The 13098-nt window shown below is 38.6% G+C and overlaps 1 protein-coding gene across 9 annotated transcripts in view; it reads left to right on the top strand.

The window, feature by feature from the left end:
* LOC128684888 (KN motif and ankyrin repeat domain-containing protein 1) overlaps positions 1 to 13098 on the top strand; it is a 207432-nt gene that overhangs the window by 143621 nt on the left and 50713 nt on the right. For all 9 annotated transcript variants that reach the window (XM_070100644.1, XM_070100635.1, XM_070100598.1 and 6 more), the window contains 2 exons: positions 1209 to 1424; positions 12252 to 12444. In XM_070100644.1, coding sequence (XP_069956745.1) covers positions 1209 to 1424; positions 12252 to 12444 — 409 coding nt within the window. The remainder of the gene's footprint in view (positions 1 to 1208; positions 1425 to 12251; positions 12445 to 13098) is intronic.

The raw sequence follows: 13098 nt of genomic DNA, 5'->3' as shown, positions 1-13098 counted from the left end.
CAGTAATGTACAGATTGTATCAAAGCTAATAGAGTACAGTATATTTGAGTTATTAGGATGGCAATGCCATGTGCAGAATTTGAAGAACTAGATTCAAAGGAGGCATGTAAAAGGTGGAAAATTGTGCCATAAATAGATAAAGAGGTGGAAGTTAGGTATAGTTATACAAGGAAGTGGAAAGTCTTTTGAAATACAGTAAACTGTGATGAAAGTTCGCAGTTTTTAAAGTCTTATAGTTGTGTAGTGGGTGGGCTGTGATCAGTTATAGCACTACTGTATAACTTCCTAACAGAGACCTTGGGTATGCAGTGTGGTTAAGCTGCAACTGTGATGAGGTTGGAAACTTGCTCACATGCAGAAGTTTGCAGTGTAGTAAAGCACTTTTTGGAAGGATTGTTTGAGTGGCAACAATCAGTCACTACCATTTAAAAGATTATGCAGATAAAGTCATGAAGCAAGTGAATTTGGTATCATTATGTAGGCAGTTTAAAAATGGGAGGATTGAAGTGCCTACAAAAAAATTCCATGTGAAACCAAGTCTCTCAATAAAGGGAGTTGCTTGAGGCAGCAACACATTATAGACATGGGCAAATTGGTTAAATGGTTCTCTTTATATATTCGGTATGTTTACTGGACTTAACTGGTAGCACTGTATTTCATAATATATTTTAGGAAAAATTATTTTTTACAGTTTTGAGCAAGTTTACATAAAAAATTTTATATGTAAATTTCATGAGCATCACTATCTTATGGAGGAAATGAAATTGCCAAATCACAGAATAGGTGGGGTTCGAATCCATGTCAGGTGAGTCTTAACCCTTAAACTGTCCAAATGTAGATCTGCGTTCACGTGCGTAGTGCTCTGAACGTAGATCTATGTTTTTTACATGCTTTCAAATGGAGATAATAAAGGTTGGAGCCCTACGCACATGAACGTAGATCTACTTTTGGACAGTTTAAGGGTTAAAACTCACAGGCCAGTATGTTAACTACTGAACCAGCTTGCTTTAATAGGGTTCATCCAACTAGGTATATTTCTATACAACATAGAGAGGTTAGCATAGGCCGAACTGTGGCCACAAATGCAGGCTTATACAGACGGATTCCACACCTGCATTGCGGTGGCATGCTCTAACTAAAGTCCCTTCAAAACTGCCATCAGTCATGTTATTATAGTTTTGTGAAGAATGAAATTGCCTTTTTTTCAGATTGAGGAACCAGTAAAAGTTGACTCTCAGAGTCGAGATGTGTTGTCTATAGTAAGACGAACTCAATCTCTGCGAGAGCGAACACCACCTCCACCTCCTCCCAGGCGGTGCAGGACTCCAGTAATGTCTGGCCCACCTCCGGATGTTATTAACACCACAAACTCTAGTCCTGGGTTAAATGCTAGCTCTACTGTGGATGCTAGTGAAGCACTGCAGGTAAAAATATGCTGTGTTGAATATTTTGTATAAATCCATGTTAAAAATAAAATTTTGAGTAACATGTAAATGTACAATATTTACCATTACTCTTAGTTTATTCTTGTTCATTGTGAGCTGGAATTGATCCAGTCAGTCAAATATATTATATAAAAATGACACAGAAAGAAAAAATGAAGGTAAATTTTTAGGCCATATTATAGATTTTGTAGGTAGTAGGTTGGTAGACAGCAGCCGCCCAGGGAGGTACTACCGTCCTGCCAAGTGAGTGTAAAACAGAATCCTGTACTTGTTTTACATGATGGTAGGATTGCTGGTGTCTTTTTTCTGTCTCTTAAACATGCAAGATTTCAGGTACGTCTTGCTACTTCTACTTACACTTGGGTCGCACTACACATATACGTACAAGCATATATATACACACCCCTCTGGGTTTTCTTCTATTTTCTTTCTAGTTCTTGTTCTTGTTTATTTCCTCTTATCTCCATGGGGAAGTGGAACAGGATTCTTCCTTCATAAGCCATGTGTGTTGTAAAAGGCGACTAAAATGCCGGGAGCAAGGGCCTAGTAACCCCTTCTCCTGTATAAATTACTAAATTTAAAAAGAGAAACTTTCGTTTTTCTTTTTGGGCCACCCTGCCTTGGTGGGATACGGCTGGTTTGTTGAAAAAAAAAAAATATAGATTTAGCCGTACTTGAGTCCAGGAAATGGGAAGTGCAAACCTGCACTTTAACCCGTAAATGGTCCGAACGTATATAGTATACGTTTTTACCGCTAGTGCCCCAAACGTATATATACGTTTTATTTGTCATACATTCAACATTGCCACGATAAGCCTGAGTCGCCTAGACATGAGAGAATGGGTGTGAGCACTCACTGTGTACCATATTAAAATAATTGGGGATGCCTGGGTACTATATGCTCTTTTTTCCAATTAAAAAAAACGATTTTTGTTTCTCAAAAAAGTTGGGGAACTACAGGAGAGAACGTATATATATGTTTGGACCGTTTACGGGATAAAGGAGGGGTTTGGGATATTGACAGTTTGGAGGGACTTCTAAACTGTCATATCTGAGCTCCTCTGTAAAAATAAGACAGTGATTATGTATGAGTGAGGTGAAAGTGTTGTATGATGATGAAAGTATTTAATTTTTGGGTAAGATAAAATAAGATTTCCTTCGGATTTTTTACCCCCGAGGGTTAGCCACCCAGGATAACCCAAGAAAGTTAGTGCGTCATCGAGGACTGTCTAACTTATTTCCATTGGGGTCCTTAATCTTGTCCCCCAGGATGTGACCCACACCAGCCGACTAGCACCCAGGTACCTATTTGCTGCTAGGTGAACAGGACAGCAGGTGTAAGGAAACGTGTTGAAATGTTTCCACCCCCTGGGAATTGAACCTGGGCCCTCCATGTGTGATGTGGAATCTTTAGCCATCAGGTCACCGGGCCACTGGGGATTTTCTTTCTTTTTGGGTCACCCTGCCTTGGTGGGAGATGGCCGACTTGTTGAAAAAAAATATGTACATAATAAAGCACAGTCAACATACTTACATCCTGTGCATATAAAAAATGAAGCAAGAGACCTGTCATTGATTTTATCACAAAATAGCCAGTTGTGAAATTCTGCAGAAAATCAGAAAAATATCCTGATTAATGCTTTGTCATAGTAAATGGGGCAGTACAGGGTTGATTAGTACTATGTAAGAAATAAAATCTGAAGTGGTAGATTCTTATACCATCCACCAAAGCATATAGAGCACTGATTTATTTTGTTTTTAACACATTGGCTCTCTCCCACTGTGGTAGAGAATTCCCCCCCAAAATTAAACACATTGCCATCATTCATTCAATAGCTGTCTTACCAGAAGTTTACAGACATCACAAACTGTACCATCCCGTTAACATGACTCACGAAATCGTAATGACACGATTGCAAACAAACCATACCACAGGTGGGGATAGAACCCACGATCAGAGAGTCTCAAAACTCCAGACCGTCGCAACGGTCTGGAGTTTTGAGACTCTGATTGCGGGTTCTATCCCCGCCCGTGGTATGGGTTGTACCATCCCCTCCACACTGTAACATTCCCACCCTTCCTTCAGAGTGCAAGCACTGTGCTTCCTACTTCCAGAATACAAGTTCTTTGAATTCCTTCATAAATGTTACCTTGCTTGCACTCCAACAGTACATCAAGCCACCAAAACCACTTGTCTCCATTGACTGATCTGACAGTCACCATTCATTCCAATCTAACATGTTCACACAAGCCTGCTGGATTCTCAAACCCCTATTACTCAAAACCTTTATTCCTTCCTTCCATATATGCCCTTGAGGTCTGAATGATAGCAATGGTAGTAAAAAAAAAAAATAAGGTTGCAGTGGAAGAAGTGAGCCATTGAAGAGATTTTGCTAAAGAATAAAAAGTATGATGGGGAAAAGATAATTGTTGTGATGTTAATCCACATTTGTGCTGTCAGAATCAAGAGCAATGGAGGAAGAGTAGAGTGAGGTTGATATAAAAATTATCACAAGTTCAAGGGTCAATATAAGCTATATCACTGAAATCCTAAGATAATAATAGATAAAGGGAAGAGACAAAATCCAACAAATTTCCATGGGAACAACAAAAAGTACTGCACCTTAAAAATAACGACTGCTGAATTTGCCCGACAAAAAGAGCAAAATCAATCAATGAAGAAAGGAGTGTGTTAAGGAATAACATGAACAGCCACCACTGAGGGAAAGGTACAAGAAGCAGCTTATAACATTTACATAAATAAATGCAGACTAGTATAATTAAGGACCCAAGAGGCAAGTGAAGGAAATGTTATACTGAGCAAGAAATGCATGCTCTTTGTATCAGGTATCAGAGTAAGAGTGTATAAGTTGCAGAAAAATCAGCTAAAGAGGAAATCCTAGCATTGCAAAGATAGCTTTTTTTGTGAGCTGAAGAGCTTTAAAGAAGAAAATTGGAGAATAATTTTTTTTTTTTTTCAACAAGTCGGCCGTCTCCCACCTAGGCAGGGTGACCCAAAAAGAAAGAAAATCCCCAAAACAAAAATACTTTCATCATTATTCAGTACTTTCACCACACTCATACATAATCACTGTTTTTGCAGAGGTGTCCAGATACAACAGTTTAGAAGCATATATAAGGATACAATATAAAAAGTTTCTCTTTTTAACTTAGGTAATGTATACAGGAGAAGGGGTTACTAGCCCCTTGCTCCCGGCATTTTAGTCACCTCTTACGACACGCATGATTTACGGAGGAAGAATTCTGTTCCACTTCTCCACGGAGAAAGTGCTGATGGTGTCGTGATTAAAAAAAAATTCTTCTGTAATGGTAGAGAAGCATTTTCTGAAGACCAAAAATATGAAATATAATGAAAAGCTTATGGAATTATGCAGGAGCAAAGTTAGTAGTCTGGGCACAATTTTTGCATCAACAATTTTGCCCATTTTGAGACCTATTTTAAGCCAATTCCATTGCTTAGCTTTTTTGCTGGTTTGCTTACTGTTCTGTTGAGTGAGCAGAAGAAACTATCAGAACTATCAATAATTTGGCTAATTTCACACAGAATTCAACACATTCCAGTTTAAAAACAGTCCAAAATATGCACTGTATGCATTTCAGCCACTAAAGCATCCTTTCTTTCTTTCTTTCAACACACCGGCCGTATCCCACCAAGGCGGGGTGGCCCAAAAGGAAAAACGAAAGTTTCTCATTTTACATTTAGGAATATATACAGGAGAAGGGGTTACTAGCCTCTTGCTCCCGGCATATTAGTCGCCTCTTACGACACGCATAGCTTACGGAGGAAGAATTCTGTTCCACATCCCCATGGAGACTAAAGCATCCTATCCTCTCATAACCACATCCACAAGCTTAAGAACATAAGAACATAAGGAAGAAGGAACACTGCAGCAGGCCTACTGGCCCATGCGGGGCAGGTCCATGTCAACCCCCAGCTTAGACCAATGGCCCACCCAGTCAGGTCACCTCCATTTAAGGAAGGAGCACGGCATCTGACCCAGTAGCACCACCTAGTCAGGTTCAACTCACACCCACCCACACCCACTCGTGTATTTATCTAACCCATTTTTAAAACTACACGTCTTAGCTTCTATGACGGTACTTGGAAGTTTGTTCCAATCATCCACAATTCTATTACCAAACCAGTGCTTTCCTATATCCTTCCTGAATCTGAATTCTTCCAGCTTAAGACCATTGCTGTGAGTCCTGTCTAGGCTAGATATTTTTAGCATGCTATTTACATCCCCTTTATTCATTCCCATTTTCCATTTATACACCTCGATCATTTTTTTTTTTTTAATAAGTCGGCTGTCTCCCTCCGAGGCAGGGTGACCCAAAATGAAAGAAAATCCCCAAAAGGAAAATACTTTCATCATCATTCAACACTTTCACCTCACTCACACATAATCACAGTTTTTGCAGAGGTGCTCAGAATACAACAGTTGAGAAGTATATACGTATAAATTACACAACATATCCCTCCAAACCGCCAATATCCTAAACCCTTTCTTTAAAGTGCAGGCATTGTACCTCCCATTTCCAGGACTCAAGTCCGGCTATATAAAATAACTGGTTTCCCTGAATTTCTTCACTAAATATTACCCTGCTCACACTCCAACAGCTTGTCAGGTCCCAAATACCATTCGTCTCCATTCACTCCTATCTAACACACTCACGCACGCTTGCTGGAAGTCCAAGCCCCTCGTTCACAAAACCTTTACCCCCTCCCTCCAATCTTTCTGAGGATGACCCCTACCCTGCCTTCCTTCCCCTACAGATTTATACTCTCTCCATGTTATTCTACTTTGATCCATTCTCTCTAAATGACCAAACCACCTCAACAACCCCTCTTCAGCCCTCTGACTAATACTAATTCTATGCCTTTCTAGAGAGTGCAGATTCAGGGCCCTCAGCCTGTCCTCATAGGGAAGCTTTCTGATACATGGGGTCAACTTTGTCATCCTCCTCTGTATGTTTTCCAGTGCATTTATATCCATTCTGTAATACAGTGACCAGAACTGTGCAGCATAATCTAAATGAGGCCTAACCAAGGATATATAGAGTTGAAGAACAACCTGAGGATTTCTATTATTTATGCTTCTTGATATGAAGCCAAGGATTCTGTTAGCTTTATTGTGAACACTTATGCACTGTTGTCTTGGTTTCAGATTACTGCTAACCAGAACTCCTAAACCCTTTTTGCAATCAGTACGATCAGTAAGATCTATATTACACTTGCCTTCCATCAATCGAAGTTTTACCCTCGCAAAAAAATCAAAGTTTTACCATGTGTCTTGAATAATAAAATATAACTAAGAAGGATTGGTCATGGTTTGGACTATCCCAGTGATTAAAGCAAACCGAATAAAAACCCATAAAACAAACCTGGGGAAAGTGAGCTGTGCATTTCTTCAGGAAAATAATAAAAAAAACGGATGTCTGCTACTTTGAGCCCCATTTCAAGTTACTTCTGGTTCTGAAACTGACTGAAATTATCTCTTATCAGTAATATGTCTCCATTATATCAATTGATACTAAGAAACAGCCAATAAAACTACAGTATTTTAAACTAAACATAAGGTCAGAGGTTTGCTTTACCCATCATGCACTTTGTGAGGCAGGATATTTTTATAGACTTGGCACACTCACCATACAGACCCATTCTTCATGAGGGACAGTGGCATCAATAATGTAGATATACATACGAGACAGTGAAAAAACTAATGATAGTCACTTTATTTAACACACATTTGTGGCATTAATTGTTAGATTTTTATAAATAGATGTTAAATTTTTGATGGATTTATGAAGGATGAGGTTAATCATAGAATTGATGAGGGAAAAAAGGTGAGTGGTGCGTTGAGGTATATGTGGAGTCAAAAAACGTTATCTATGGAGGCAAAGAAGGGAATGTATGAAAGTATAGTAGTACCAACACTCTTATATGGGTGTGAAGCTTGGGTGGTAAATGCAGCAGCAAGGAGACAGTTGGAGGCAGTGGAGATGTCCTGTTTAAGGGCAATGTGTGATGTAAATATTATGCAGAATATTCGGAGTGTGGAAATTAGGAAAAGGTGTGGAGTTAATAAAAGTATTAGTCAGAGGGCAGAAGAGGGGTTGTTGAGGTGGTTTGGTCATTTAGAGAGAATAGATCAAAGTAGAATGACATGGAAAGCATATAAATCTATAGGGGAAGGAAGGCGGGGTAGGGGTCATCCTCGAAAGGGTTGGAGAGAGGGGGTAAAGGAGGTTTTTTGGGCAAGGGGCTTGGACTTCCAGCAAGCGTGCGTGAGCGTGTTAGATAGGAGTGAATGGAGACGAATGGTACTTGGGACCTGACGATCTGTTGGAGTGTGAGCAGGGTAATATTTAGTGAAGGGATTCAGGGAAACCGGTTATTTTCATATAGTCGGACTTGAGTCCTGGAAATGGGAAGTACAATGCCTGCACTTTAAAGGAGGGGTTTGGGATATTGGCAGTTTGGAGGGATATGTTGTGTATCTTTATATGTGTATGCTTCTAAACTGTTGTATTCTGAGCACCTCTGCAAAAACAGTGATAATGTGCGAGTGTGGTGAAAGTGTTGAATGATGACGAAAGTATTTTCTTTTTGGGGATTTTCTTTCTTTTTTTTGGGTCACCCTGCCTTAGAAGAAATTATTTGCTAAACTTGGGGCTAGAATAAACTACAGCATTCTTTCAGAATTCTAAGTTAACCCTTTCAGGGTCCAGAGGCCAAATTTCAAAGTGCGCACCAGTGTCCAAGAATTTTCAAAAAATAATTTTGTTATTTTTTCTTCTGAAATGGTAGAGAATCTTTTTGTGAAGGTAATAAAACAAAAAGTATGAAATTTGATGGAAAATTTATGAAATTATGCTCTCACGAATTTCGATGTGTCAGCGATATCTATGCATTGGCGATTTTGCTGACTTTGACTCCCATTTTAGGCCAATTACTTTATTCCAGTCAATCAAATTCTTAGCTATTTCACTAGCTATTTTCACTAGCTATTTCATCCCAAATTTCAGTGAGAAATTAAAGTCACTAATAGCAAACAGACAAATGAATAAGCACCACCTTCTCTTAGCTGGAGACTTCAACATCAACCTTGGCTTACTAGATGATCAGCCTGTAACTGATTTCATCAACAATATGAACAACACACTTCTCATACCAACAATAACTAAACCAACCAGGCTCACTGAGACAAGTGCAACCATAATAGACCACATATGGACCAATATACTAGCCCCCCTTAAATCAGGGATAATCACAGATAGCACTACAGACCACTACCCTACCTTCCTCCTGACAAACATTAATAAACCACCACTTGAATACAACAAAGTCTCATTTAGACTCCATGACGAGGCCTCAATAAGGAAGTTCACAACTGACCTAGAGATTGTTGACTGGCCTACAGAATTCTCCAAGGCCAATGGTATTGATGACTGGACAGACATTTTTCTTAACAAATTACTTAGACTATACAACAAACATTGTCCTATAAAAACGAAACAGATCACAAACAAACGGCTTGGTTGCCCATGGCTAACCAGCACCATTCTGAAATCCATTGACAAGAAACACCAATATGAAAAGCAATATAGACAGGGCTTAATACACAAAGATATTCTTAAACACTATTCATCAGTTCTCACCAAAGTAATAAAGAAGGCCAAACAACTATACTACTCCAGTAGATTCACAGACACTAGAGGAGATATAAAAAAGACCTGGAAAACACTCTCAAATTCTAGGGACCCACAAACTGAAAAAAAACAAGAATATTGTCCCAACTAAACCTAATGAAACACCACTACATCCCACTGACACAGCTAACAAGATAAACGACTTCTTCTCAACCATAGGATCTAATCTCGCCAATAAAATCCCACATATTAATGCCCATGCCGGGGACTACCTAGATGGGAATTTCCCAAATTCCTTCTATCTTGCCCCAACTGAGCCCTCGGAAGTCACCGAGATTATAAAGTCACTTAAAAACAACTCAGGGAATCTGTCTAATGTCCCACCATTACTGTACAAGCGAGCAGCCCATATCCTTTCGCATGCTATTTCATTACTTTTTAACAAGTCACTAGAAACTAGCACGTTCCCGAAACTACTCAAGATGGCAAGGGTTACATCAATACATAAAGGTGGTGACCCTACAGACTTAAACAACTATAGGCCAATATCAAACTTACCATTGCTATCCAAAATCTTTGAGAAACTCGTGCACAGGAGACTATATTCATTTATAACAGCACAAAACATACTCAACCCCTGCCAATTTGGATTTAGGAAAAATAAAAGCACTAATGATGCAATCATAAAAATGCTAGATCTGCTTTAAACAGCATTGGAAAATAAGGAATATCCACTAGGAATTTTTATTGACCTAAGAAAAGCTTTTGACAGAGTAGACCATGACATCCTACTCCACAAACTTGACCATTACGGTATAAGAGGCCATGCGCTTGCTTATTTCAAATCTTACCTTACTAATAGGTATCAGTATGTTACCATTAAAGACACAGCATCAACAACACGGCCACTTGATACTGGAGTTCCGCAGGGAAGTGTCCTTGGTCCCCTGCTCTTCCTCATATACATCAATGATCTTCCAAACGTATCCCAACACCTGAAATCCATTCTCTTTGCTGACGACACGACTTATGTCATCTCTCACCCTAATCTTGCCACCCTCAACACCATTGTTAACGAGGAGCTGATCAAAATATCGACTTGGATGACAGCCAATAAACTTACGCTTAACACTGACAAAACCTACTATATTATGTTCGTAGCAGAGCAGGAGATGCACAAATTAACATTAAGATCGACAACACTCTAATTACCAGACATAATGAGGGCAAATTCCTAGGCCTATACCTTGACAACAACCTGAATTTCAGCACCCATATCCAACACATAACCAAAAAAGTATCCAAAACAGTTGGGATCCTCTCCAAGATACGATACTACGTGCCGCAAAATGCCCTTCTCACACTATACCACTCACTTATTTATCCATACCTCACCTATGCTATTTGTGCTTGGGGATCAACTGCAGCAACACACCTAAAGCCAATAATAACCCAACAAAAAGCTGCAGTAAGAATAATCACTAAATCCCATCCCTGGCAACACACCCCCCCCACTCTTCATAGATCTAAACTTACTCCCTGTTCAGTACATCCACACTTACTACTGTGCAATCTACATCTACAGGACCTTAAACTCCAATATCAACCTTGACCTAAAACGCTTTCTTGATAGTTGTGACAGAACCCACAGGCATAACACCAGACACAAACATCTCTACGACATTCCCCATGTCCGACTAAACCTTTACAAAAATTCAATGTATGTCAAAGGCCCTAAAATCTGGAACACCCTACCTGAGAACTCTAGAACCGCAGACACATTCATCACCTTCAAAACTACCATTAGAAAACATCTTATCTCCCTGATAAACCCCATCAACTAACTACACGAATACCACCTGGTGGTTCACACTTACACTCACTCACCCATTTGACCATAAACAGAAATATTAATCTCAATCTTAAAATAATGAATCCTATGATACTCCAATACTGAAACTATGTACTGTGCCAAAACAAAAGCATTCACATTGCTAAACTCACAAAGTAGTATTTAGTCACTTAGCCATAATACCAACTTACCTCATAATTTGTAATATTTTAAAATAAAGAATTAAACTAAGTCTGCCCGAAATGCCTAGCCATGCTTGGCGTTCTAGTGGTACACTCTGTAATCATTATTTAACTACATGTAAACCACACAACAACCAAATTCTGTAAATTCAACATTGTAATCTTTATAGAGAATAAACTTTGAAATTCAACATTGTAATCTTTATAGAGAATAAACTTTGAATTTGAATTTGAATTTGAAAAGTATTCCTTCTATTCTATTGATTGAGCACAAGAAATCGCCAACTCAACTGTTTCAACTACAAAATAAAGTGATTGGAAATTGGTAATTCAGCCAATTTAGTGCAAAGTTCAAAGTATTTCAATTTCAAAATAAGGTCCAGAATAAACAATGCATTCATTCCTGGCACTAAACTAACATTTCCTCTGTTCATTAGTTACGTTTTCAGGTTTTACAAAGGAATTCTATTTTGATTTTTAATTCACATAATGAATTTTTATTCAAACCAAAAAAAACAGAAGATTTACTGTCATGCAGTATTGTAATAATTGTATAAATAATATCACCACATTTGTGAACATATATTAGACCCACCAGCTGGCGTGTATTAGACATGTGAGGTCATTTGTTTACTCTTGAACATTGGCAAAAATTTAACATTTCCGCTACTTTGAGCTCAGTTTCAAGCCATTTCCAATACTAAAAGCAATCAAAATCATCTCTGTGTCTGTAATATACCTTCCATTCTATCGAATGAGACCAAGAAATTGCAAATACAACTATAAAAAACATGCGAAAAAACACTGCAAAGTTGCTCTTTTAATTGAAAATTACGGTCTCAGTTTTTTCTCTCATTATGCACTGTGTGCTGCAGGATTTGTTTTATGTGGTGCACACATACCACATAGATGTATTCTCTCATATCTAGGCCCAAATTTACCGCTCACAGCTTATCAGAGTGAGCTGAGCTCATGGCGTAGATCTACAGTTTGGACCCTCAACGTAAAGCGTAGATCTACGGCACGGACCCTGAAAGGGTTAAAATTACCTACATTTTGTTTTGTTTTCTTTTCGTATTTAAACTGTCACTATTCCAGGAGGCAGTAATGGATTTTGAAGAAATGCTTGAAAATTCTCGCGAGAAGTGCCATGTCAAGGAGAGATCTGAGACCCTGCCACCCAACATTCCTTCTCTGGATTTGTTGCACCACACTCCTCCATCCAAGACTCACCTTACCAGCCCAAAATTAGGGGTGGGAGTAGTACGATCTCACTCACTCCCAAGGCAGTGTAAGCTATTTTTCCTCATTTTTACTTTTTAAAGTATTCCGTATAACTGTTTTTTTTTCTTGTTGAGTGTTTCCTGATCTTGTAAGAGATAAGCATAGAGCTTAGAAAGATATTAGAGCTAAAATATACTTTATTAGTTGGAAAGAACTCTGGGAAACCATAATGGAAAAGGGGACCTAGTCTTCTCTTCTTATCTTTTTCCTTGAAATTCATTCCTTTGCTTGACTGGTATCCTCACCTGCTTAGTCAGACTTTGAGTATAATCATAGCATTGCTGTGGGAAGTTAGCGTGTGTCAAAGTAACACTAGATAAAACTTACAGATACAAGCTTAATAATTTGCTCCATTCAATTCTGGCATATAATATTTTAGCAGTGAGGTAATTTCTACTTACTTTTGCCTTAATTCATGGATAGAATGTACAGTATTTATACAGTATTTTTCAGTTGTGTATCAGTGCATGCAAGAAAATTTTTATGTAATAATGTTTAATACTGTATTACAGTATTTCCTCTCCCATAAGGACACAGACTCATATTAAGGTGTTAAAGTCTCAGTTTTATACAGAGCTGAGATGTACATATTCTTAAATACTTTATTTTAGATGTGGCCCTGCCTAACCTGCAGCCTCTTAGTGACCCATGACAATAGAAC

This window comes from Cherax quadricarinatus, chromosome 5 (assembly GCF_038502225.1).
Source record: "Cherax quadricarinatus isolate ZL_2023a chromosome 5, ASM3850222v1, whole genome shotgun sequence".
Taxonomy (NCBI): Eukaryota; Metazoa; Arthropoda; class Malacostraca; order Decapoda; family Parastacidae; genus Cherax; species Cherax quadricarinatus.
The sequence above is the reverse complement of the archived record's forward strand: the minus strand, read 5'-3'. Positions and strand labels throughout refer to the sequence as shown.